Source organism: Lepidothrix coronata, unplaced genomic scaffold (assembly GCF_001604755.1).
Source record: "Lepidothrix coronata isolate B3197 unplaced genomic scaffold, Lepidothrix_coronata-1.0 Scaffold4, whole genome shotgun sequence".
NCBI classification, from domain to species: Eukaryota; Metazoa; Chordata; class Aves; order Passeriformes; family Pipridae; genus Lepidothrix; species Lepidothrix coronata.
In genome coordinates, this window is record NW_016690184.1 from 6344465 (window position 1) to 6372464 (window position 28000).

At 37.0% G+C, this 28000-nt stretch overlaps 1 protein-coding gene across 2 annotated transcripts in view; it reads left to right on the forward strand.

The window, feature by feature from the left end:
- Nucleotides 1-28000, forward strand: part of MEI4 (meiotic double-stranded break formation protein 4) — a 78210-nt gene that overhangs the window by 12965 nt on the left and 37245 nt on the right. For both annotated transcript variants that reach the window (XM_017823812.1, XM_017823821.1), the window contains exons 3-4: nt 9348-9883; nt 24158-24289. In XM_017823812.1, coding sequence (XP_017679301.1) covers nt 9348-9883; nt 24158-24289 — 668 coding nt within the window. The remainder of the gene's footprint in view (nt 1-9347; nt 9884-24157; nt 24290-28000) is intronic.

A 28000-nucleotide genomic window follows, 5' to 3' on the forward strand; every position in this document is an offset into this window, starting at 1 on the left:
TGTTGGTGAGATCTATGCATACCTCTGGTGATCGAGTTGGTGATATATATTAATAGTAGAACACCTGTGGTTATTATATATAGGAAGATGGTTGTAGGAGCAAAGCCTTCCTGAAATAGGGGCCACTACACCACTGACATCTTCTGCTGCAGGGAAAATAAAAAAATCCTTTCTTGTGTGTTGTGCCAGTTTTGAGATTTTTTCAAGCTCATGGAGATTAGAAGCTAGAGGTGGTTACTGCTGAGATATGGAGACACCAGGAGCTTGAATCTAAGTTGAGAAAAAAAGTGGTAGAAGTGCTGTTTCATCCTGTTCACTTGAAAGCTACTGTGGATCCATCAAGCCATTTGTATAGTTTTTTGTTGATGGTATACATAGCCCGAGTCTACCACCTAATATCACACCAGAGACATGCTCTTTAGGGATGAGGATAGCTAGGCTTGTTCTGAGTACCAAATAATCTGCTGATATCATGGATCCTTTTCCTCCTCTACTCATTTCTCCAGCCTCATTTTTGGAGTTGGTGTTCTGCTTAAAATAATGCAGCCTCTTAAAATGGTTTCAAACCCTCAGCTTTTATGTGGCTTTCTTGCATTTTGTTTAACAACCCTGTAGATAAAAGAATGCCTGGGTTTCACAAAATCCACTAACAGAAAATCTCATGCAGTAAGGATAACATATTGCATTTGTTTCTGCTGGTCCCTCTTCAGAATTGAAGAGTTTGAGTCCTTCAGCCAAGGTTCACTTTGCAGCTGTATCTTCCCTGCTCTGCATTCTGAGTGTGAGAGCTTTCCTCTCCCACCTGCTGTTTGTAATAATAATAGTAGGTCTTTTCAGAGGCTTCAGGAATGATTAGAGACTGCCCATGGAGTTTTATTTCCCTGATGTGAGAAATTTGTGAGCTCTTTGAAGCTGTGATACCTGGTTTCCCTCTCCACATAAAGTTGCACACAGCATGGATGTGCAAACACATGAAGGAGAAAGAACAAAGAATGCATTTTTTAAAAGATATGTTGTCTAAATTATTTTTGTCCCATCTGAACAGTTCTTCGTTCTCAGAGACCCTTAAAAAGGTAAAGGTGCCTAACGTAGGGGGAGGAGCATGCTTTGCTGCAAGTAAACTGTTCAGTGGTGTGAGCTGTTACAGTTTAATGTGTTTATAAAATTGCTGTAGTGTATATTCAATGACTGTGCTGTGTCTGCAAGTTCCTGTTCCGTTGCCTTTCTGAATACAAGGACTCTATTCCTTGGTGGTGCTTTTGGCTGTACGTCAATCATCATCATCTGAGGAGGAGAAGCAAATCTTTTTGTAATTATCTGTTCATTATTTTTCACCTTGACAGTATTTTCCTGACAACTATGCCCATGAGTAGAAAAAAAGTCAAATTTCATATTAAATCAAAGTTTCCTGCCTTTCTTTGATTCAGATTGAAATTTCACAGTAAGGAGGATAGAAACTTCTTGGTGTTATTCCAAGAATAAGGATATAAAGTATTTGAGCCTTCTGTTGTCACTTTGCTTTGGGAGCTACATGAAAAGATAAAGGGTCTTAAAAAGCACTGATAAATTGATAGATTCATGGATTGAAGCACCTGTCCTCTAAGACAAATTCCTTCACTGTTATCAGCTCATAAAATCAATGATCATATTGTTTCTTGGCAGGCTCTTTTAAAGAGCTCTGAAAAGCCTGCAGCTGTTACTCCAACTTAAGAAGGCATAAATGCAGTACTCTACACTTTTTTTTGCCAAGCACATATTTTAAGAATGACAATTTAAAGGGTAGATATTTATTGCCTTGGTTGGTTTCAGCTGATGCTCTTGAAGGGTTCCAAATCAATTATCCAGGGTATATGTTTGGCAAAACTTGTATCAAGTGTGTGTTCTCCCTTCCTTAGCTTCACCTTCAGTCTTGGTTCATGTTATTCCCTTCTTATGCAGTGGGTAGACATAAAATGTCTGAACTGCTTGCTCCTCTAATTGAAATAAAAATCAGATTCTTTCCACACTGTCCCTTTCTAGAATTAGTTTAGTCTTCCTTTTATAGATAATTTACAGTAGAACTTCATCTGCCATGCCCTGAAGTCCCCTCCTGTTCTCAGCCTCAACAGTAGCGTGTGGCTGCCAGTCCACCCTACTGTAGCGTGTCTGTGTGTTTAGGGAAACTTTGAACTCTGAGTCAGAATGTGATTAATGTGAATGTCTGATATTTAACTGTACCCTGAGGCTGTGTTTGACCTTGCAGGATATTCTATTTCCTGTGTCAAAGAAGCAGCTTGTATCTCTTTTGGGAATAAAAGCCAGGAAAAAAAAAAATATTGTATCTCCTGCTTCATTCCTTAACTTGGTGTGTTCCTTGAGGCATTTAGTTGTATACGTGGAAAAAGGGAGCAACTTCCTTTGCAGATTAGTATGAATGAAGACACTTCAGTCTCCTTTTTTCTTACTTCAGACTTCCTGTGTAAGTAGAAGCATACAGAACTGGAACCAGCCCACTCAACAGCTGAAGTAAAACTGATTATAAACAATACCCAACTCCAATTTACCAGCAGCCTTGGTTTGGGTCATAGAATTCAGCCTTCCCTTCCCTTTCTGTTTCCCTGTAAGTCATGGCTTGGGTATTTCTTGCTCAATGGAAAGAGGTGGAAACTCTGGGTGCTCATCTTAAAGCCCCAGCATTTCCTTGGTGGACAAAGACAGGATCAGATAAGTTCTGCTTTGATGGTGGCAGGAAAAGTGATGGCCAAATCTTTTCTGACTAATTTGATTTCAAATTTCTGAAAGGGCAAAACTCTCCATCATGACTTAATGTAATTTGTGATGCTTCCTCTGCCTCCTTACATTAAAAGGAGTGGCGAGAGAACATAATTGATGATAGATTTTGTTTAAGCTCGTTTTCAAAGAGAAACCAATCAGATGAATTCAGAAAGGTCAGACCAAAACATGCAGATTCCTTAGTGAATATGTTATTTGCAGCCTCATAAAGAAGTCTTCCTTGTTAGTGGAGATAGCAGCAGTCCAAATCTATCTGAATAATAATAACACATTAATCTATTAGGAGAAATTATTTCCCTCTGCAGAAAGTAGATTAAATAGTGTGAAATGTTTACGTCTGCTGTGAGTAGCACTTAGCAACAATTTTCTTTCCTATGGCATGGTAGTAAGGTGGAGGACTATAGACTGGAATTACCAAGTTACCGTGGTATGTTTACATAAAAGGTATTTCTTCAAGTCGGTGTGTTTGAATGAGCTGCTGTTACAGATTGCTGTGTCCTGTCAGCACTTTCTCTCCCCTGGTATTTGGCAGAAAGCAAGAAATGCAAAAGCACAACAGTTGCAGAGGAATTGTCAGCCCCTGAGCGGTACCTTTGACTTCTTTCTTTGTATGCCTTCCAAGGTGAGAGGATTCTCCATTGGGCAGCAGTCAACACTTAGTTTGGTGTTACCATGGAAAACAGTTCTGATTATTTTTGTCTGGTGCTTAGGGATGTGATGTTTCTGCATAAAGACATTCTTGCTCCCTACATCTGCCTTTCTTCTCCCTCTCCGACAAAAAAAGAGTATCCTTCTCTCCATACGGATCTATAAGGGCAGCCCAGTGTGTCATCTCAACATTTTTTTCTCTAAGGCATAATGGGTGTCAGACAGACAGTACTTAAAAAATGAACTATCATTTGATATCTAAAGTGTACTAATGTACTCCCATGCTTCTACCAGTGGAAATAATGCAAGTAGGCAGCATTGCAAGGAATGTCTCACAACCTAAAAAGTATTTTATTTTTTTATGAAGAGAGCAGAGAATTGCGAACAGATCTGTGAGATGGCAAAAATGAAGTTAAATTGTGTTTAGTACAGATTTGTAGGAATATGGCTCTTGCAATATGATGATGAGATAAATCTGTTCTCCATAATTGTAGTGACACAATGGGGAACTTTATGAAAGCTGAGGCCTTTTCAGGATAATTAAATAAGTTAATTTGCAATCTGGAGAAAGCACCAGCTGGAGTGTAATGATTCATTGAAATCTCAGAGTACTGCTCCTTCCATGGATAACAGGTCTGTTTTGGTTGTGGAAACTTTCTCCCTTTGAAAGCAGATGCTTTCTATCTTATCCATTGGCATTGCTACAGCTGTTCTAAGCACATACTTAGGGTAAAGGGACCCAAGAAGCATCCTTTTCTTTCCAGATTTCTGCGTAAGGAACCCATTCAGAGGCAAAACCAACCCAATTGTCCCCACAAGAGGAAATGTTTGTTATTATTTTATTAGTTGCCTGTATAGATCAAGTTCCTCATAAGATGAATGGTGATTATTGGGAATAAGGTTCATAAAAGCAAGTGGGTTCATAATGTAGTATAGATTAATTTCTTTTCTTCTGGATAACAATGGTAGTTTTGAGGAAAAATAAACATATATGGTAAAAACAGGTTAAGAAGTGTGGCCGTGGCAATTAGGATCCTCTCGCCAATAAGTCTACTGTAGGAAGCTAAGGATCAGTCAAATTTTTCACTGCAAATACAAAATCACAGAATGGTTGCCACTGGAAGGGACCACTGAAGTTCATCTTGTCCAAGTCCCTTGTCAAGCATGGCTACCTAGAGCCAGTTGTGCAGGACACAGCTGTGTCCAGGCAGCTTCTGAATGTCCCTGTGAATGGAGATTTCACAGCCTCTTTGGGCAGCCTTAACCTAACTCAAGCTTAGAATCTCAGTTCCTCAAGCTAATCTTTGTTTGTGTCCTTGTGTATATATGAAGAGAAAAACTAAGTATTTATATCATGTTATATTCAAGAAAAGAAGTTTCTTTTAGGAAGGAATACTCTAGCTGATTTCTTAAGGAGTCCACCTCAATTCAGCCTTCATTTCATCCATGTCATTGGCTGATATTTCATGTCTCTTAGCAAAGCTCAGTTTGTTTTGCAATGTGAAGCATTTTTAATAAGACATAATATTTCCAGTTCAGTACCACCAGTTCAGACCTGCGGTCTATAGGTAACATTAATTCACTTAATATCTTGAAATATCCCCCATCTAGCTTAGAAATCAAATTTCAGTCATGTCATTGAGATGGTCAATATTGTAAAGATTGTCAGATCTTTTGTCATACTGCTTGATGAGCATTAACTGACACAGACCTGTGTTTGTCACCTGATTATTTATCCTTTCATATCTTTACTGCAAGTATTCTTTATTTGACTTGAACTACAAAAGACTTGTGCTGTCATCTACAGAAATCCCCTAAAATGAATGTTTATATCCTCGAAATCCTTCTCAGTTCTTACTGAATTCTAAACATTTAGATGCTTTATGTTAGCAAAATCCTTAACAAATTGAAGTATATGCTTCTAAGCCTTCAGAGAAGCATTTATGCCCTGGCACTGAGCAATCCATTGCGGATTTTAGATACTCAATCTAGATATTCATTTCTGTGAAGTTATTCCTAAATGGAATAAAGTATGTCAGCATGCACCTTAGCGTTAAAAAGCATAAAAAAGCACCGTAGATTTAAACAGAGGACATTTTTTTTCCAAGGTGGTTATAAAAAAACATGGAAATCCAGATGAAAAGTGTGGGATACACGGCTTCTAAAATTTCTTCTTGGAGAATCCTAGAATCTTTTTATTATTTTTTCATTATTATTTCAGAATAGTGAAAACAGAAGTTTGGCTTGGTTCCAGGTCAGGACAACAGTGGTGTGCCAAATATATGGCACACCGTTGGGTTTGGGTTGGGTTAGGGGGAGCTGGTTTTTTTTCTCAACCAGCCAGCTTTGTTAGTAATGAAAACAGCAGAATAGAGACGTTTACTTATGAAGAAAAGGCAAAGAAAGCATGTGGGTTTTTTAATAAGAGAATAAACCTGATTCATTGTTCATATAAAGTGCACTTCAAACAAACCAATCAATGAAGATTAAATGAGGAATAACCGATAGTCCTGAAAAATGCAGAAGTGGACATAATTTCACTTAGGTTTTCATTTCCTTTTAGAGGTTATTGACTGAACACCTACTTGGAAAGCAGAATGCAGTATCATCAAAGAGGTTTCCAAGATTGTCTCATTTTTAATTGTCTCTTTCTTTTAGAAATGGAACTGAGCCTATCGAGTTTTAAGAGAACTTTAAATGTCTAATGTCATTGTTTTTGATTTTCAAGTGATAATCCATGCATATGCTCACACAGTGAGAGAGTATTAACAATGTCTAATGCTTGAAACTGAAGTAATTTTTTCTTTGCAGAGTTCAGATAATGTATTCACTTTGTTTCTTGCCTCTGCCACCTTCAAGCCTGTTTTCTGTTCTACAGTCCCTGTTGGTGGTGGAGCTGCAGGTATATTAAGTTTTTCAAAAGACTGGAAGACCATTTTATCATTTTACAACAAGTTCATGAGCTGAGGACCCTTGATCAGTTTTTAAATGTTGAATTACATATGGCATGTGACCTTCCTCATTCAAATGCTGTCTGGTCTGAGGCAGTACACAGGTATCTAAGAAAACATTTTTCACCACCCCTGCTCCTGCTACAGGCTGCCTCTCAACGCACGTTAGGTATGAGAGAATGAATTTGGGAAACGGGGTTGATTTTGGTGTTTGCCAGAGCTCTGCTTCCTCAGGACTAGCTGAAGAGTCCCCATTCTCTTCTAATCATGAGGCTGGTTGGCACCTCACTGCCCCGACAAAAGCCTCTGTGTTTTGTGGTCCCACTGCAGAATGTACATGTGAGTTCTAGTGCCTACACACCTTGCTGACGTACCGTACACAGTTTGCAAGTCACTCCCCTGTCCCTTAATGATTTCTGGTTTTCAGGCCATAGTCTTTCTGCAGTGGTGAGTATATTTAGAGGGATGTCAGTTCTTCAGCCTTTGTACCCCAAGGCTCTTCGTGTGACCATATCTTGCTTTGCTTGGGGCTCAGGATCTTGCTTGTTTCTTCAGCTCAGAATCTTACAGTAGTAAGGAGCTAAAGTCCTAAAAGGAATTAAGAGTTTAAATATTTCCTTAATCTTATGTGACATATTTAAGAAGGCTGCAAAATTGCTCATGACCAGAGATTTAATTACTTATATAAAGGCATTGTAAAATTTTGTGATCAGTTTACATACACTAAATTTTCACATTTCTTGTTCCAATATATTTATAGTCAAATGTTCTTGAAATTACCGCTTAAAGATTCTTGTTAGTGTGAGGCAAGCTTAATGCCGTTGGTTTTTTTTTCTGTACTTGATAACCACATGGTGTGAATGTCAAGACTGCTTTCTTCTTTAAATAATAGGTCAGTACAAAGTGATTAGTTTAGCTTCTTTCAAGAAATAAATTATAAGCTATTTCTAGGCATTTTGAGGGAAATAATATCTCCTGGTGGGTTATTTATTTGTTGATATGTCAGTGAATAGAAACCCAAGTGTAAATGCAACATTGTCTCCTGCTGGAAGGAGTGTTTCATTGAACATGGTATCTCTTTTATTTGAGAACATCTTAAGTTTGCTTCCTGTGGATATTGCTGTACTATCCTTCCATTTTTCTTCTCTTTTCTTCTCCTTTCTTTCACCTCTGCTATTTTTTTTCCTTCCACAAGAGAATCAGTGAACATACATATGGATTTTTTGCATGTAGTTCTTGCTTTCTTCTTTTGACTTCTGGCATTATATCCGCAGGAGCAATTTTCACGTTGCCCCGTGGGATTAAGAACAGGAATAAAATACCCTCATAGTGGAACTCATAGTAGATGGATTCCCTAGAAGGGCTTATTTTCCTTAAACGACACCAAAACCAACTTTCATGTTTTTTCTTCTGGAATGTGTTTTGCTCAAAACCCGAGGGAGAGAAGACATGAGAGATTGGTGCCTGTTCATGGGAAGCATGCTTTGCTTCTTTGCTTGCTTTCCAAGTTTGGGCATGCAGGGCATTTGGAAACAGTGTTATTCTATAAAATGCTAGGCTGGCCTTAAAAGCCCAGCTTTTCCTATGTCCTGGAAAAAGCAGTTGATTCCCTACAGTTGGCCCTTTCATTTTGGGTCAATTGTTACAAATCCTGTGCAGTTTGAATACGTCTGAATGTTAAAGGCATGAAATTCAATGATAAATAAATAAACCATGTTTCCAGTTTTGATCTTGGTAGCAGTACTGTCATTGGATGATCTGGTATGTTTTCAGGGACTAAAGTAATGGTCAGAATTCAATTTGAAATTGTAAATTTAGTGAAGTCTGTATAAAAATTTTTGAGTAGTGTTTTATTAGCGCCCAGAACACTCTGGATTGCTGTGTTAAAAATGCTTTCTTTAACTTGCTATGAAATGAAACATTTATTTCCTTTTAGGCCAAACCAACTATAAGCTCTTTTATTAATTTAAGAATACAAAGAGAGAGGAGTATGGTATTGCTTTGGATCCTTGTGGAAAATATGAAGAGTATATAGAAGTTTTTTAAGAGAGGAGAAGCAATTTGTGACTGTGCCCTGGTAAGCAGAGCAGAACCAGATGGGGTTCTAGCCTTGCCTCGTGGCATCAAGATGCTTATGTGCACTGGTCTTCCACTTCACTGCTCTTGCTTGTTTTGTGTGATCTTTTTGCATAGGTTGCATGTAGAACAGGTGTCTGTTGTCACCTGGTACTGCGTTTATGCCAAGAGGTACTGTCTTAAATGTATTTAATGTGAGAAATGGGATGAAAGAGATTCTACTGTAGTACACAAAAGTAATTTATTGGTGTGAATGCAGTGCATACCTTCTGTAATATAGTTTGGCTGTCTTTGAAGAAGATGAGATGAGATAGACGGTGACTGGAGAAGCTTTTGATTCTGAATGTTTTTCTCTGTTAAATAATAAAAAAAATCAAGTGTAATGTTCTGTTCAGCTTTGACTCTGTTAGAATTCCTTACCTGACTGGGGAGAAAGAGTACACATAAAGGAGAATATCTTATTTGATGCAATTATAGTAACAGACCTTCACTGTCTTTTAAAAGCAGTCACAGTTCTTGAGAGTAAAAGTAGTGAAAATGTTTGGGGCACCAGAAATTTACATCCATTTTCTTCCCTGGGAATTAATGGGAGTGTAGATATTCACTTAAATTGTTTGTGTTATATCTACCTAAACTATATATGTGAAAACTTAAAATTCCTGATAGTTTGAAACTCAAAATTGCTGTAAGCATAAAACACCTTGTTCACAAATAGACACTACCTTGTGAAAGTTTTGACTTTAATTTAAAAATATCATCTTCTTTGACAGCTAAATTCTGGTCATGGGAAGTTCTTGGGGAGCAAAGTACACGTAAGATGTGATTTTTGCCCGAAAGCACCTTCCATAACCATACATAATGAAACATTGCACAAATGTAACTTTCACCTTTGCGTTTCAGGAAAACCAGGTACCTCTGCTGAAACTCTTCTGAATCAAGAATCTATAAACCCTACGAATTACTCAAGCCAGCTAGAAGACTCTGGATGTGATGTCTCTAATGACTCTGCATTTGATTCTTTAGGCATAGCTTCAGATTTTCACCAATCTGAGCATCATGTCAAAGTTCCCCCATTGAATCTTTGCCATAGTAGCAAGGAGCAATCTCTGACTGCTCCAGTACAGTTTTTGCAACATTTGCTTGAAATAAGAAAACTGTCAGAAGGAGGAATTCTTCAAGCAGATTTCTCAGAGCTTGAGAATAATTCTTTCACCATATGCAATTCAGTGTCTCAGTTACTTGATGGACTGACTGTTTTTTACAACAGTCCTAAATTTCCAGTTTCGAATTTTCTTACTGAAGCAGTTTGTGTTTTGGTCAGTTTAATAACTGATACTAAACTATCTAATCATGTTTTAAAAAAGTGTTTCAAGAAGCTGGAAGAATTTAAGAAAAATCTAATTCAAATTATTTTAAGAAACAGCAGTGTCAATAGGGTAAGTTTAAAATATCTTCCATCTTTCCTACCCCACTTCAGTATAATGGAATATTCTCCTAGTTTTATGCACTTCTTAAATATCAGTTTGCCTTACTATATTTCGAAGAATACCACTTTGAGATTTTTGTGATTGTTCTTTTTTGTGATATGGGCAGTAAATGCTCTAAAGCATTTGAAACAGTTCTTGTTCATGCATGCAAGAAGTTCTATCCTGTTCCTGAGTAGAGGTCTTTTAAGAACGGATAAAAAGGCAGTTAAAAGCAACTTTATAGAAAATATGAGAGAAAAACACATTGTTTCTCTTGCTGAAGATATATTGTAGATATTCACAAAGTAATGAATATACAATTATTTTTATTCTTTTTTGACCACCTAGATAAAATAGGTTGGTTTACTGCAGAAGGTCTGTCACTCTCTAGATATTTGCAGATTTGTGTTTTAAAAATAGATCAGCAAATGAGTGAAGAATTCAGAAATAGCACATCTCCAGCACAAACAGTAAATAGCACTGCCTTGCAGTTTGTTTGTACACATCAGTCAGTGCTGTTCCATGCACCATCTTAGTTTCCTCATTCAACCGAAATATGCCCGGCCTGTCTTCATAAGATGCCCCATAAGTAGTGGATTCCATTGCCTGTCTTAGGATTTTTGGTTTTCATTCTGACTTCTAGAGTAACTTGGAACAGACATGATGGTGGTATTGTTTGAGATTAGATGTACCAACTTAGTGTCCCCATGTATGCAACTGCACTATCATTATACTAAATGAGAATCCTCTATAATCCTCGGAACCTGAAGAACGCTGACGAGGTACTAGGTGCCTATTTTAAGGTGAGCTCCAAAGTTGTCTTTAGACATGTGCTGCACATGTGGATGGATGTACCCATTTGCCTTAATTTAATATGAATCTCACTATGTATTGACTATTTACCCCAGAACAGAAACATCAAACAAACATTATTACCAAATTAAGAGGGAGTTGGCTGGGAAGGATATACCTGTATTTTGGTTAGAAAGCATTCAGAATTAAATCCTTCCAGGACTAGAGCCTTGTGTCTCTAATAACCAGAATGTGTTCCATTTCAGTGTCACCACAGTGTGATACTTAGTTTTTAGTTAGAGGTGTCCCTGGCCAGTATTTTGAAAGAATGTGTCTTTACCTTCTATTTGTGTGGCATCAGGAATGGAGTCATACAGGTGTGACTCCTTTTATTTTTTTGTGTGATCACTAGATACAGAACAAAGAGAGTTTGAGCAGTCCTTCATTGAGGACTTCTTCATAGTTGATGATGTCCAGTGTTTCCACCCTTTCTCTTCTTCTGCCCTAATGGGAAGTCAATAAATAATTAAAGCAATGTTAATTGTAGGAGAGCAATCAAGAGGTTATCTGGAGAGGGATTATTTGTTGATTGGAGGAACCTGGCAAAGTTTAAGTTAAGTGAGAGAAAATACCCTGATAGATCAGGGATGTTTCAACATCCTGTTTCAAAATGTTTTTTAAAATCATTTGGAGTATGTCCACGTAATTTGAAAGTGGCATATTTTCTCTGAATAACTTCACTAAAACAGATGGCTTTTTATGCGATGCGTTATATCTTCCTTCCACCAAAATATTGAGTTAACAGTCATTACTATGGGCAGCCATTACCTGAATCAAACAGTTGAGTTTAAAATTGTATAAACCAATTACTAAAGTATAATTGTGGAGGTTCCAGATTTCTAGGGGAACAGGAAAAAAGTTGTGTGTAGTAATTGCAATGTTTATAAAGATTAGTTGAAAAATCCTTTTAGAGGTTTGGTTTTCTTTAAACTGAATTGAATATGGAAATAAATACGCAGAATTCAGAATTAGTAGTATTAGTTGTATAAATAATTCTTCATATGCTGTGTACCAAATATCTCCCAGGGACCCTTTATACTTCAGTTTTAATCATCACTGTTTACTCAAGTGGTGATTGAACTGTCAAGATTATATGTTTAAAGTAAAATTACCATTAATTACAAGGCTGTCATCTGGAAAGAGTGGCAAGCTGTGTGAATTTCAGTTCCAGGAAGATGCCTAAATCCCTCCACTATAAAAATATTAAGAATTTTGTTGTATCTAATCTTACTGCCAGAAAGCATTTGTATTGACAGCCATCGATACAGCTGTATAGTATTTGACACAACTTTACCATACTCACCTATAAAACTGTCAAGAGCTTTCAAGGACAAAGGGCTGTGAGAAACACCTTCAAAAAGTGAACAAAGAGCAAAGGGGCTGTGGATTACACTTAATGCCTCATCTTCAAAAGCAGTCTCGGCATTTTTCAGAGCAAGTTAAATAACTTAAAAAAACTTTGAGAATTGGAAAAGAGATAATTATCTCTGCATTAGATGTAAAGGAAGAAAAACAGTAGCAGAATTACTTGCTGTAACTGTTGAATCCTATTGTTTGAGATGCTTCTAATTATAAAGCATTGGAAACTGTAGGAACAAGCAAAGACATGTACTCAGAAATTTTTTTTCTGGATTCAGTTGCCTGAAGCTGTGCACTTTGGATACAGTTTTTGGCCTGAAACCCCAAATTGACATGAGTATAGGAAGGACAAAACAATAAGTCTATCAATTAAGGTATGTGAGGTAAAATAAAAGGTAATATTACTTAAAATATAAAAATTATTTAAATCAAAAAACTTCAAGTAGCCTCTTGAATTTCCCTTTCCTTTCAAATGGACTCTACTACCTTCAAATGGACTCTACAAAACATGGGAAAACATTTCCCATGGAAAACTCTGGTAGAAGCTATGGTATGTAATTACAGCTCCTAACAAATTACTTTGTCACTTCTCCTTCAGAGAGGAAGCACTAGAACATGTTTTTTCTTAATCTACCCATTTGGAATTTGACAACACCTATCTCCATCCACCTCCACAGGGACATAGCAAATGTGCATTTCTCCTGCTTCTGATTACATCACTCACTCACTGATAGTGAAAGGTGCCTGTTCTACTGAAGTTTGTCTCTGTTGTCCAGGATGTATTGAACAGGGGATCATTTCTCCTATACCAGAAAAATGCAACAGTCAGAGGCATTGGGGATTCCCAACTTGCTGTACTGCTTAGAATACCATATGTGGTTTATATTTCTGGTGAAGGTTTTGCACAGCTCGTGACAGTAGGGCACTTCAGAGAGAACATCCTGGAGCCTGCCTGGAAGCCTGCTGTGGTGAATCTGGGCTGGCTGTAGTTTCACAGTGTATAGAATTAGCTTTAGAAGTCAAATCCATACAACTGAAATTAAGGCCTTTCATACATGTCATATTTGCATCTCTTGTATATACAGCTATGTGAAACTTCAAGACAGTTATTGTTAAGGAATCCAGAGTCTCATTTGTTACTTTGGAGATAGAAGAAAAATAGTTTTATCTTTGGCTTCTTTCAGTGCAGTTCAGCTATGTTCAAAGTTGTCATGGTCAAATACAGTCACAGGGTGCTACATTACATGGGTTTCTGTGTGTGACCCCTACTGGTGCCACTCTAGCTTATTAGCATTGAAGACAATTCAATTCACTGATTGTACTTCTTTTAGGTGCAGCTGATGCTGCAATTTGGAGCACGGCTAATGCATCAATTATGTACCAAAAGATCCTGGTCTTCACCCTGGGTTCTGTACAGAGCTCTGTGTCTGTTTCTTGGAGGTCTTGTTTTAAGGACTTAATCAAACCACAAACACTGCCTTTAGGATTCTAGAGTAAGGTTGAACTGTGTTGGGCTCCTGTTCAACAAATACCTCATGCCTCTGGCCCATCTCACTCATAATCTCTTTCAAACAAGACCCAGAAGGAAATGTGTTTCAGGGATATGTCATTTTTTACTTCTCGTGCTGTTTAAAACATCAATACTGACTTTTAAGAGTCATGAATTGCCTGCTCCATTCAAAGAGCACACACACAAAAAAAAAGGATTAGTGATATTTCCTTTCTCTTTTTTTAACCCTTTTCACTTTTGGAAATTGGCTACCCTACCTTTAGGGTAGTTGTTTTGAAGTTATTTAGCATTAAGAGCATCTGGATTTACACTGAGACATGAACATAGTCTTTAGGAACTTATCCTATTTGGGACTTTACTGCCCATTTTCATTTTTCTCTCCTGTTTCATCTGAAAGTCTTTATGTAGAATTTTGCAAGTGCTCCAAATATTACTGTTGATATATTTAGCAGAAGAGGAAATGCAAGAGTTCTGAGTAGTAGTTTAATGCCTTTACTGGGTATTTATGTGAAAAAGAATTCATAATTCTTTATGAAAATAACAAGTTGAAATGTAGTACAGAGAAAAGCAGAAAGAAAAATGTTTGAATCTCATTGGCAATTATATAATGAAATATGTGGAAGTGTGCCTGTGGAGTTGAAAACAGTACACATTAATCAGAACCCTGGCTTTGAATCTTGGTAGTGAAATTTGTATGAATCATTAATGACTGAGTTTGCCTGGAAGAGAGTAATCATGAAGTTACTCTGATGCTTTACTGTATGCAACATGTTCCAGCTGGTTGTGTGTGACAATAAATTCCTCCAACTGTATGTAGTTTGCACAATCTTTTGTCAGCCAGGACTGCCTTAACTCATCAGTTTACAAGAGTTTTGCCTGCTTAGGGACAAAAAAGATTTAAAAATAGTTATTCATGTCACTGGTGGTTTTCAACTGTAAAATTAGTGGCCTTCAGTTTTCCTAAATTAGTTGAGTCCCAAGGGGACTGTCATGGGTACATTTTCATCAGTCAAAGAATTTTGCCTATCTAGTGGAAGAACATTTCATTTGTATGAATATTAGAACAAGTTGTCTGGATTTTAAGGTCTAGTAAGGGTCAATGTTTGAATCTCTTGACTGTTGAATTAAATTTTCTCAGCAACCTGTTGTCTTACTTAGAGAGCTCTTTAGGTGAAACGTTAAGCAAAATCCATTGTCTTGTGAATCACTGCAGTGAAAGGCAATCGCCAAACTGACTGACTCTCATTTACTTCAGTAAAGTGGATCACAGGAGCAGCTAGACAGGAATGAATTAAAGAAAATTGTGTCCACCTTCCCTCCTCAGCCAGCCTCAGCTGATATACATCACGCATTAAAGCTACAATTACAGAAGAGCTAGAGGATTTTCTTTTTACCACCGAAGGGTGATGAGGGAGCTAGTGGAAGAGCTCCTCAAGCCACTCTCCATCATTTAGCAACAGTCCTGGCTCACTGGGGAGGTCCCAAATGGTTGCAAGTTCGCGAATGTCACGCAGATCCACAAAAACAGCCAGTAGAAGGCCATCAACCTGACCTCAGTGCCTGGCAAGGTTATGGAGCAGATCATCCTAAGTGCAATCACACAGCACCTAAAGGATGGACAAGGATCAGACTCAGCCAGCACGGGTTTAGGAAAGGGCAGATCCTGTCTGACCAACCTGATCTCCTTTTATAATCAGGTGACCTGCCTGGTGGAAGAGGGGAAGGCTGTGGATGTGGTCTGTCTGGACTTCAGCAAAGCCTTTGACACCATCTCCCACAGCATACTCCTGAAAAAGCTGCATCCCATGGCTTGGACAGGGGCACTCTGTGCTGGGTTAGGAACTGGCTGGAGGGCCGGGCCCAGAGAGTGGGGGTGAACGGTGCTGCATCCAGTTGGTGGCCGGTCACTAGTGGTGTCACCCAGGGATCAGTGTTGGGCCTGGTTCTATTTAATATCTTTATTGATAATTTGGATGAGAGGATTGAGTGTACCATTAGCAAATTTGCAGATGACACTAAGTTGGGGGGGAGTGTTGACCAGCTGGAAGGCAGGAGGGCTCTGCAGAGGGACCTGAACAAGCTGGAGAGATGGTCTGATTCCAACAGGATGAGGTTCAACAAGGCCAAGTACCAAGTCCTGCACTTTGGCTGCAACAACCCCCTGCAGTGCTACAGACTGGGGACAGAGTGGCTGGAGAATAGCCAGGCAGAAAGGAACTTGGGAGTTTGGATTGACAGGAAGCTGAACATGAGCCAACAGTGTGCCCAGGTGGTCAAGAAGGCCAATGGCATCCTGGCCTGGATCAGGAACAGTGTGGCCAACAGGACCAGGGAGGTGATTCTGCCCCTGTACTCAGTGCTGGTGAGGCCACACCTGGAGTCCTGTGTCCAGTTCTGGGCCCCTCAGTTCAGGAAGGATATTGAGGTGCTGGAGCAGGTCCAGAGAAGAGCGGGGTAGTTTAACGTGGAGAAGAGGAAGCTCAGGAGAGACCCCATCACTCTCTACAACTCCCTGAAAGGAAGCTGTAGCCAGGTGGGAGTTGGTCTCTTCTCCCAGGCAACTATCAGTAAGACAAAAGGCCATGGTCTTAAGCTGTGCCAGGGGAGGTTTAGGTTGGATATTAGGAAGAAATTTTTTACAGAGAGGTTAGTCAGACATTGGAATGGGCTGCCCAGGGAGGTGGTGGATTCACTGTCCCTAGAAGTTTTTAAGATGAGACTGGATGTGGCACTGAGTGCCATGGTCTAGTAACCGTGGCGGTAGTGGATCAAGGGTTGGACTTGATGATCTCGGAGGTCCTTTCCAACCCAGTTGATTCTATGATTCTATGACAAAAAAAAATTATTCATGGTTTCCAACCTGCCTGTAATGCTGTTTGCTCAGCACCATCTCTTTTCCTAATAACAAATATTGTCATTTCCCGTTTTTTGTGCAAGTAATTAATTAGTATTCAGGGTATTATGGATTATTTCCATTTGGAGAAGAAAAAGGATGGAGTAGACCTTTGCTGTTCTTTTGATTTACAAATGAAATATGTAGGGGGCCTTAGTGCAAGATTGCACTAAGTTCTTGTTTTTGTTAAATATGATAGGAAATATGTATCAAAAGCTATACATTTCTTTCCTCTGCCCCCAGTCTCTCTCCAGTGAATGCTTTCTGTCAGAGCTCTCTTTCTGTAGCATCTCTGATATTTGCAGATGAGACCATGTGGAACTGCAGCGTCAAAACCCATCCCTCAGCCTATCACTTAACATACCTGGGTAAAATAATTTGAATTCTCTCTAGGTTTTGTTTTCCGTTATTGTAGACATGTTTTTGAACAAAAGGACCTAAAATTGTTCCATTTTTTGGTCTCAGGCATGCCATAGTAATTTGTTTTTCAAAGGGGCGATAGGACCACCTTAGCTCCAACACGTCATTACTTATCCCAGCTCTTAAGTTCCATTCTGGTTACTTTCAGGCCACTTTTGGCACTGTTCCTGCTGTAATGATTGTCTTTCTCTTCATGGAAAAATTCAGTTTGTTGATATTTGTTTTTTTTTTCCCTTAGGGGAAAATTACCTCTTGCATCCTCTAATTTTTGAGGGCAGCTGTATGTCCCAAGGAGGTTTTGATAGTAGTCCTTAAGCATAGCTTTAAATGTATATACATACTTTAATAATTAGAATCTTAGGGTTTTTCTGTTCTTCTGCCTGTTTACTAATGAAACTTTTCTCATAGCTTGAATTTGTCATGCTTCTCTAAGAAATATATTTTATGTGCCCAAGTAGGATGTGTGTTTGTGTTATGGCGATAGGATAGAAATTAAAAGTAAGCTCTGTGCTGTATATTATCTACAGACAGTTGCAAAAACAGTTGAGTATTCCTTGCTTGCCTTTTTGGTGCTCAACTCCTGAAGTGAAATCCACAACCCTAAAAAAGGTACCGCTGTACTTTGTAGGCATGCATGATGGATACTTGGCATCTCTAAGTGGTATTCAAAGTAGCTCACACATTGTGGGCAGGAGAAAAGGAGTGAAGGATTGGGAAATAAACATCTGAAATCCATTTTCATTTGCAAGAACTGGCTGTAAATCTTAGACACTTAAATGAGACATTTATTTATATTCCTGCTTCTTTTTAAGGATGACCTATTCACTCTTTAGTTTAAAAATCTAAAAGCTAAAAAATACCAGTTTTCTTTAATTTATCCAGTGACTTTTTCTAAGAAGATGAGAAATTTGAATCCATATTCTTCTGCTCTGAGCAAACTCACACTGGTTGCATACTGTCTTCTGTCTCCATTAATATAGCTTAGCAACTCAGCATCAGCAGACGGATGTGCACTTCTTCAACTCTGCAAGGCTTCTGACTATGACTAGTTAAGAAGGAAGAATCAAGAGTAATATAAATTTTAATCTCTCAGGTCTGGAAGACTGTGTATCTAGAGCTCCTCCCTGATAATCAGTAGACTATTTACAGTAGTTATTAAAAAAATGGGCAGCAGCAGCATTAGAGGTGTCTGAGTGGCAGCTGTTGTGAAAACTGTTTGTTTAACTGGGATTGATACTGTCTTTCTGTTGACAATATTTACTGGATCTAGCCTCTTGGATGAATTAGATATTTAGATGCCTAATTGATGAAACCCAAGAAGATGCAGATGTGCCAAGATAGCATTGTTTGAAGTAAATTTATTGTTGAAGACTGATGCCAACAGGATCCTAAGTGTCTTTAGTAGTTAGCTTAACTTTTTAATACACCATTTTTTTGTACTTAGTCTTCAGATGAACTGATGACTTATGTGTTTGCATGGTCACAAAGAAAGTGTTGGCTTTTCTGTAAAAGTGATTAGAGCGAGGTGATAGAGCAAGGTTTTAGTGTATGGAAATGGATATTACCATCTTGAGGTAGTCGCTACATTAAACATGACAGTGAATTTTATTAATGGACATTCAGGTTGTGCTTTAGTTTTGGGTTGGTAGTTTTTGTTTGCTTGGTTTACCTTTTTTGTTCTTGTTTAAAAAACACAAATACAGACATGCACAGGATCTGTTATATGTGTTACGTGTGTTTTATCCTATTAACTAGGTGTCATTGTTTTATATATATTAGCCAACTCAGGAGAATGCAAGGTGCTCAAAATGGGAAAGACAAGTTTTTATCCTATGCAACTGAAAGAAAAAAGTGAATTAAGTTTAGAATCAGAGATAGTATTATTCTAACTGTAGAATTTCTAATATAGCATGCTCAGTGTTTGAAAGTGAAGGTTAAGTGGAAGTTACCAGGGTAGCAGTTTATCTTAAAAGCGTGCAAAGCTTTGTAGCAAAGTCAAAAGAACAATTAAAGATTTAGAGATAAATTATATAAGATGCAACATGAGTTTACCAGAGATAGATTGTGGCAGAACAACATAAGAGCATTCTTTGTAAAATAAACTGCGTTTACAGATGTGAAATTTGGTAGCTTTTATCTATCTGGTGTTCAGTAAAGCATTTGTTATGGAGCTCATACTAGAAAAATATTAATAAAACTGTAAAAGATGTTCTTTAATGTTTTACATTTTCTTATTGGATAAAGAAACGGCTAGAGAAGTAGCAGGAAGTTATGCTCTATACTGAGCATTTATACTTAACAGGAAGAGGAGGGAAAAGGTTTGTGGATGTCAGTCAATCAGAGGGCATATTACTCAAGGGTAGTCCAGTCTCTGCAGGTGTGCTGGATCTGGTCCAAGTCTGTCATCCTTATGTCAACAGTAGCATCTTTCCCTTGTGCTAGGAAGGAGGGTAAACACCTAGGAAATAGTCTGGGAAATTTGCTTCTGCTGGAGGCCTTTGTGGTGTTAAGAAACAGTAAGGAAAGGAGAGAGTAAGAAGGTTTCTGCAAGTGCATCTGTGCTTCACAGCAGTTTCTGTGGTCTCTCATCGCTCCCCCTTGCTGATGTGGCAGCAGCAGCCGACTTGGCTTAGTTTAGCCTGTGGACAGGAGCAAGCAGATGCACTAATTATTGCCTGTTTCACTAGGGAAGTGATACTGGGTTGGAGCTGATCAGTGACTTGGAGAGTGACTTTTAGGCAGCCTTGAAGAAATAAATTTAAGAAAGATATTTCCAATCCGTAAGTAGAAGAAATTGCACCTTCACATTCCCAGTCTGATGTAAAAGCCTCATGGTCAGTAATGATGACTGTGAGGAGTTTGTGTGGTGCACTTCATTGGAGATCTTCCCTTCTCATTCCACAAATTCAGCAAGGCTGTACTTAAGTCAGTAAGTTGGTTTCTATTAACTCAGGAGTCCCTGACTCATCTCCTGAAGAGTGCAAGTGTGTTTCAGTGTAGCCAGCACATTTCAGAGTCAGCAGCAGAGGACTGTCGTTAGCACCCTGTTCCTCTAACCTTTGGCTCTCACCCCACAGCTTGCCCATGGGGCACAAGCCTGATACTGGCAGCTTGCAGCAGCTTGCAGCAGTGAAGCCAACTGATGGTCCTAGCAGAGAACATCAGGTTTAGAAGAGTGGAGAAAAGCATGAACAAGATTATGAAAGAGGGGATATTTAAGGCTAAGTATGAGGAAAAAATTCTATACTCTGAGTGTGGTGAGATACTGGGACAGGTTGTCCAGGGAGGTTGTGGATGCCCCAACCCTGGCAGTGTTGAATGCCAGGCTGGATAAGGCCTTGAACAACCTGGTCTAGTGGGAGGTGTCCCTGCCTATGGCAGGGGAGTTGGGACTAAATTATCTTTAAGATCCCTTCCAACCCTTGTCACTCTATGATTCTTTGAAGAGATAAGGGCAGAGCAAGGGCTTAAGATGAGGCTTACAGAGCAAAGAGTTGAATTAATAATGTATCGAATCCCAAGACATGAAGATAGGAGAAACAGTGGCACATGAACAGGAGGAGAGAGAAATGACAAGCATCAATTTACAGAGGAAGCAATGTGACAGTAAGATAAGAAAAGAGGTGCTAATGTTCTCTGTATAGAAGTGAAGCTTTCCAGTTGGCACTGATGATTACGAATGGAAGTCAGGTTGGACTAAATGGGCAAAGGGCAAGGGTGATACGAAATCAAAGGCAAAAATATTGTTTTGTTTTTAACACCTCACAATTAGAGGATACCCGTAATAATTATTTGCCTTAGTCTTATATTGCCAGATATGCCAGTCACTTGGGGAAGAAAGCTGTTACTTGGCACAAACCCAGTAAATTAGCGAAACAGAAACTGAGGTGCAGTTATCAAAGTTGCAAGATGTAGTGAATCACACAACTCATGAAAGAATTAAACTCACAAATTTTGGATATCCATTATTAAAGAAAAGTCTAACACACTGATAAATGAATAATAAAAGAATAATTCATAAGTTTTTTTATCCTGTTTCCTGCGAAACAGGGCTCATCCTAGGAGTGTGCTGTCTGTTTCCTCACCAGTCTTTCCCTGTATTAGTAACTTTTGATAGCTACTTTTGAAATCACTTGCAAAAAAGTGGAAGGTCAGTAATACCTTCAAGTAGGCTTTAAAATCAGTAGCTGTCTAGAGGAGATATCAAGTTAGTATGCTTGAGGTAAGCAGAACATTGACATTATATATTCGTTTTGGCAACAGCCGGGTCGACAATCCACGCATCCTTCCCAGTTACTGTCACAGCATTGCTCTGTCTTGCTCTGCATCCTGAAAGCATGGGAAGAAGCAGAAATGGCAGTGTGGGAGGAGGGTTAGGGACAAATGATGCAGCACCTGAACGGTGAACCAGGCTTCATTATTTTCTTGTTTCTAATAGTGTATTTTTTTACAGTCTAATTTTCTAACTGCTTTTACCTGAGAATCTCTGAAGCACATAGGTTTTGTTTCATCTACACCATTAAGCAAGTCCAAGGGATTAAAAGATTTTTTGTACTTTTTTAACATTGGGTAGATTGGAGAGCTGAAGATACACTTTTATCTTTAATGAAACTGCACACTATTTGAAGTATTTTCAGTTTGAATGTTTCCAGAGTTTAATTAGCAATACATGGGCATTGCTCTACAGCAGTCTTACCTCTGTTTGCTATTTACAGATTTATTACTTATATGCTATAAATTTGTTCTATATTAATTTAAGGCATACAGACTGTGAGCATTTTTTAACCTTCTTTCTTGTATCTTATTTTCTTAAAATATACTGAGATCCACCAAGATACAATGTAAAATCCACAGTCTTTAATAAATCAACATTATTTTAAAAATTATTAATAATATTAAATATAATTATAGTACGTTTGCTGTATTACTCTGAAATATTTGTATAGTAAGTATATATTTAATAAGAATATTTATTGAATCTTAATAATTTCACAGGTGGGATTTTTCGGTGGCATTGATATCCTAATCTCAAGTGCTCTAAGTGGCATCCTTACAAAATATGTATTTGCTTCTCTTAATAGAGGCTCAGGCTTTAAATTTGAAGATCCCCTGTTATCTAGTCCTAAAAAAATTCCAACTAGAAGATGGCAACTCTTGCCAAACCAGAAAGGATATGGAAATTTTGTAAAAGATCCTATTTAATTTAAATCTCAGCTGCTAACATTAATAACTGCACCAAAAAAAAATCTCATCGTTTCACTATCTGGCAAAAAAACACTTAAGCAAATAGAAGAGAGCTTAAAAAAGAACAAAAATTATGATGTTTTTGTGTAAATATATACTTTTACTGTGATCTTTGGGAGAGGTAGCATTGAAAAACTACTCTGGATTGTCTAGTTTAATTGCTTGCCAAAGGCAAATTAGCAAGTATACTCAGTGTTATATGCTGAAAATGTAGAACTGTAAAATATGTATCCCTCCTTAATTTATATAAAAAAGTAAAAGTCTGATTTTAATTCATATATCTTCAAGGCACGTGTAGGTGCAAGGATTACATTATCCTTTCATATAATTGTAATTGTTCAGAAATCTATTTTTATCTCACCTTATTTCACATTTCATCCTTATGGGATATTTTGTGTATATGTTTATGGGTGATTTTAATCTCGCAGGTTTTCAAAGCTATATGCGTCCAATTTATGAAATCTCTTCAATTTGTAAATTTAATCTCTTTACTTTGTATCTCTAACTGCAGATTTGATTCTGAACATGAGACTTGTTTGTCTTCTGTAGTTTTCTTTTGCTGTTTCTTTTGGGATTACATGCAGAAGTGAGATGATTCAGAGAAAAGATTTATTAAAGATTGATTATTAGGGCTGTCTCATGTTGAGTGGATGATAACCAAGCTGGTCCTACTCTTCAACTGCAAGAGGCCAGTAAAAAGGCATTGCATCAGGCAGGAAAACAGTAGATGCGAACCTGCCTAATTAACTGGTTTTACAGCAAAAGTTTTCAGTCCACTTCACTGTCCACTTATGTAGCCCAAAATTTTGTCAGTTACAATTTTACAGGAGACAGTGTTGAAAACCATGGTAAAATTAAGGTAAATTCATGCTGACTGCTACCTGGATCACTTTCCTACTTTTCATGTGTTTGGAAGGGTTTTCCAGGAGGATTCATCCCATGCAAGTATTTTTATTCATATATATGCCTGTGTATGTGTGTATACACAGGTGAGCTGGCTAGAGGTATAATCTGCATCATTAATAGGATGCAGTGGTCTGATGTTGAGTGGTTAAGACACTAAGATGGTTATTCTTAGACATAAAATATTTGGTCAGAATATCCTTTTATCAGTCAAAAATACTCAAAGAGTTATTGAATATTAATTTTGTAAGGGTATGCATTTACATGAAAATGGAATTTATAGTAATTGTATTTAATGTGTCTTTTTTTCTTTGAAAGAGCTTTTATATATAGAAATGACAGTTTGTTCCAGTAGTGTTTTACAAAAGAATGTCATGTACACTTTGTAGAGCAGTAGGTTTCATTACATAATATCTATTAATTTCAGAGAACAAAGAAAACAGTTATAATGTTTTCTTAATAGAAAAGACAGTGGCAAAAAAACCCCAAAACCTAATAAAATTCTCATTTAAATTCACATCACTCCTGTGGTTCAGGAGAAATGCATTGTTAAAAAACAATATGAAAATGAATTGTTTGAATTTGAAAATATAGTGTGTCTTCCGGCAGTTAGCGTTTAATTAGGTTTATTCCTGATAACTCTGTTGACAGAAAACCATAGTACATGTCTTAGCATAAGTGTTTGAATTTCAAAGAGTTTGTTCATTTGTCTACCTGTGACAAACAGAAATACTGTATGTGCAGGGTAGTCATCAACTTTCTTTGTCAGCAGATGGGCTTGATGATATGTAATGCTGAAAAGGTGTGTCCTGGGGAATTCACACTTTTGGAGGAGTTTGTTCATATGAGAGTTTCCTGTAGCGTTAATGTTTTGAGAACAGATGTCAGTTTGTCATTGATCTCATATGTACGTAACTAATAGATTTTTAAGCAGTTGACGTTTTTGAATTTGATTTTTTCTTTAAAATTTGAATATGTAAATCGCATTTGTATTTAACGTAATCGCAGTAAAAAAGACGGAGATGTATTCTGAAAGATTAAATTTACTGTTATTTCTCTTTAGTTTCAGGCACTGCATTCTGTATCAGAAACACTGATTTTGCTAGGAAGGAACAACACATTAAGAAATTCTTTAATATCACTTCTACTATCAGAAGTACGTCAGTTTGCTGAGCAGCTGTTGCAGGCCCACCAGGTACTGTCGTCTTTTCTTTTGGAGAAGGGCTGAAGAGTGTTGTTGGGGAGTGTTTTGGCTGTATCTGTTTGTTTCATAAAACGTAATAAATGCTTTAGCCTATAGAATATGCAGGTTCAAGAACCCAGAAAATGCTAGGACCTAACTTAAACAGGAAATTCAAAAAAAAAAAGGAGGTATAAAGTAAAAGAAAATTTCCCTATGGAAAAGTGAAATTATCAGACTGTGTAATAAATAGACTCAATAGGTTTTAAGACTGTGATATATAATTGGAAAAACACTTGAAATAATTAGTTAGAACACTTAGTGTAATGTGTAAATTGTTGATTATGCAGGCAGTACAACTTGGGGATCCACCTGAACAAATTATTTCTGTCTCTTGCTCATGTAAAACTGGAAAGATCATTGCTTCATTTTATTTTATAACTAAATTTCATGTTTCAAATCATAATATTAACTTTCATTATGCAAAAGTTATCCAACACATAATATTGTATTTAGTTTGTTGCAATGAGTAGGAGGTAAGGAGCAGAATAGAACTTGTGGTAAAATTTATATTTAGGTTAAGTTTTTTCAGTAAACTATAGAGTTTAAAAAAAGAGAGGAAAAGAGAAAGTGAATGTTGCTTTAACATTTGAAAAAGAGAGGTATGAAATAAATAGGTTTTATAGATTTTTCATGTATTTTTATGTTGTGGGTATGTATTTTATGCAAAGTGTTCAGCCTCACTTGGGATTACGAGTTGATTGCACACTATCCTAAAACGATCAATAAAAAGAAAGCATGCAGCTTTTTATTTGGGGGCCAATAAATTTATTGATACATACAGAAAACATTCATCATGGATATATTCAGCAGTGGTCCAGTTTAACAAATGTCTTAAGTGTTGCTCAAGAACTTTATTATTTTTCTCTCTAGGGTATGATATGGTAGTAAGTTCGGACTGCTGGGAGGGAATGTATAATTTCCAACACTGATTTCTACTATGTTTTCAGAATCATATTCTGAAAAAAAAGGCAGATTTTGAAAGAATTAGACAAAGAGCTGTGTCTTGTTTTAAGTCACTGTTAGCATACAAGACGTTGATGGCAACCAAAAGTCAACAGACTTTTAACAAATGTAAGAATAGGGAAGTGTAATTAGAAACAATAATTGGTTTTTAAGTTTAAAGAAGTTGTTAGTTTTTAACATTATTAAATCTCACCTGTGTAACAGAATTAGTCATCCTTCCTGGTTTTGCCAGTGGCAGCACAGAACCTTTCAGTGCTCCACAGTGATGTCAAGCTTACACTGAACATTGCACTTTGCTGACTTGGTTACTATGGTGCTTAACCTTGCCATACTGTAATTATTTTAAGTATTGCTTTTGTATTTGGTGAAGCCTTAGGAGCTGTGTGTCTGTCTGTAGCTGACACTTGGTAGGACTTCGAAAAGCTGCAGTTTGTGTAGGGAAAGTAACTGAAGTTCTGTTTTGCTTAGCTTGTTGTGAAGTCAGTGTTTTTAAATTTCATGCATTCTTGCATTTAGTCCAAATAGATGTATTGTGTTCATTTAAAAACCCTTATACATTCTGTATGTGATAATATAATATGGAAATGTATCACAATTGGACTCCAAACTCTGGTATTTCTGATGGCCTGATTTACAGACCTGCTTCTAAATTTCTGACTTTGTGTAGCATTATTTTTGGTAGGTACAATTCTAAAAAGGGTTAAAGTATTTTTTTCCTTGTTTTGGAATCAAATCTAATGATACAGTATCAGTTCGAAATACAGAAAATGACAACTTTTAAAAAATGCTTCTTAAATACTTAAATTAGAAAAGATAATACTTCATTAGCTGACAAGTATCCTAATTGTGTTTTGTTACTTAAGCAACACTGCTGTTAATTGCAAAGGTGTTTCATGTGTTCCATTGAAAACAGTCAAATTAGGGACTCTGAATTTTAATTCTGATTAGAGATGTGCAAATATGTGGGGTTTGTTTTGCTTTGTTGTTTGTTTGGTTTTTTGTTGGTGTTGGCAGATGGGAGAAATAAAGAAATCATCTGAGGCATGTATTCAGGTTAGCTTGCAATTGACTTTTGAGCATTTGATGAAAACAGAAATTGAAAAAATAGCTTATTCATCCAAGCAAATTTCTGTATATTTATGTTATAGTAATAATTATTTTTTTTAAAGTTGAAGATGCTTTTCAACACTGACTTGGACTGAAAACAAAATCCCTTTTAATTTTTCTAAATGAGTAATCTAGATAGCTCAACATTTTTATTTTAACTTCCTCCTTAAGGCTTGAGCTAAGGTGCAAATAGTTTGTCAAATGTATGCATACCAGAATATGCAACTTTATATTCAACCATTTCTTCAATGGGAAGTATGCTCAGCTCAACCCCTTGTGGGTTTGTGGGTACATCCTTTGATAAATATTGAAAATTTTTTACTTTAGAATTCTGACTGATTTTAGAGAGTTTGAGTCTTCTTGGAGCCAGCTTATCTGTCTATGACCCACAGTTTCAAAAGGCTTCCTATGTCCCTAGCTTTACAAATTAAAAAATCAGGTTGACTATATGAGAGTGTATCAAATAAACTACAACAGAAAAGTACAGAGATTATTATGAATATTTTTATATTCTCTAATCGGCTATATCCATTAATCTTACAATACGAAAAATTAATGTCAAATATATGAATAATATAATGTTGTATATGATATTCCCACATTTTAATATAGAAAATTAGGTAAGAAATATATAAAACAGTATCATTATCCTGATGTTCCACCCAGTTAAAATGAATGTTATGGTTGTAAGCTCTCAGGCCAGTTAGTAGTTTGCTTTAATTCATTCAAGTACTTCATCATGTGCTTAAAGTAAAACTCCTACTTCAGCACTTTGCTGACATCAGGATGCTGACTTCTAGGCAAAAGCATATTAATATAAACTCAACTGGATCCCTTAATTTTTACAGATGTTGGATCAGTTTTATTGATAATAGTAACCTTTCAAGCTTCATAAATGCAGTGTATAAGAATACAGTAATTTCTATTCTATGGAATAGAAATCTTCTGATCCCCAACTGGCTTCCTACTGCAGACCACATAAAACTGTAAGATACTAAGATTTCACAGTGATATTGTGGAAGATGGATCATTTTTCAAATGTTGAGCTCCTCACCATGGTCCTCCTTTATGATAGCTGTTTCAAAGACAGAGGACCAGGAATGGAAAGCACATATTGGTTTACTGCCCATTTCTAACCCCACAGTGATAATTCCAAGAAATATGAAGAAGAAAATTAAAAACAAGAAAATAGATTTGAAAATAGAAAAAGGAAGATGTACTGTGAGGTTTTGGAAAACCCTGTTATTCAGTAATTGCTGATACATAACTTATCTAGCATTATGTTTTTATATCACATTACTTTCTTTATATTATTTTTCATTTTTTAAAACTTTAAATATTTCTATCCCAGAGCCATACACTGAATAGTTGGGCGTTGGTTTTGTGGTTTTTTTAAAAAGACACCAAGTTATATGTAATTCTTAATGTTATGTGTAAGTGTTAAGTCCAAATCCAAATGTGGGTGCTGACTTCTAACCTGAAATGATTGGTGCAGTTAGACTTCAACACAAGACATACAGGGTGAGATTCTTCTTCTTTAGATGTTTGTAGCAAGTTATATTTTAGTTAGGATAATTAATAAGTTAACTTATT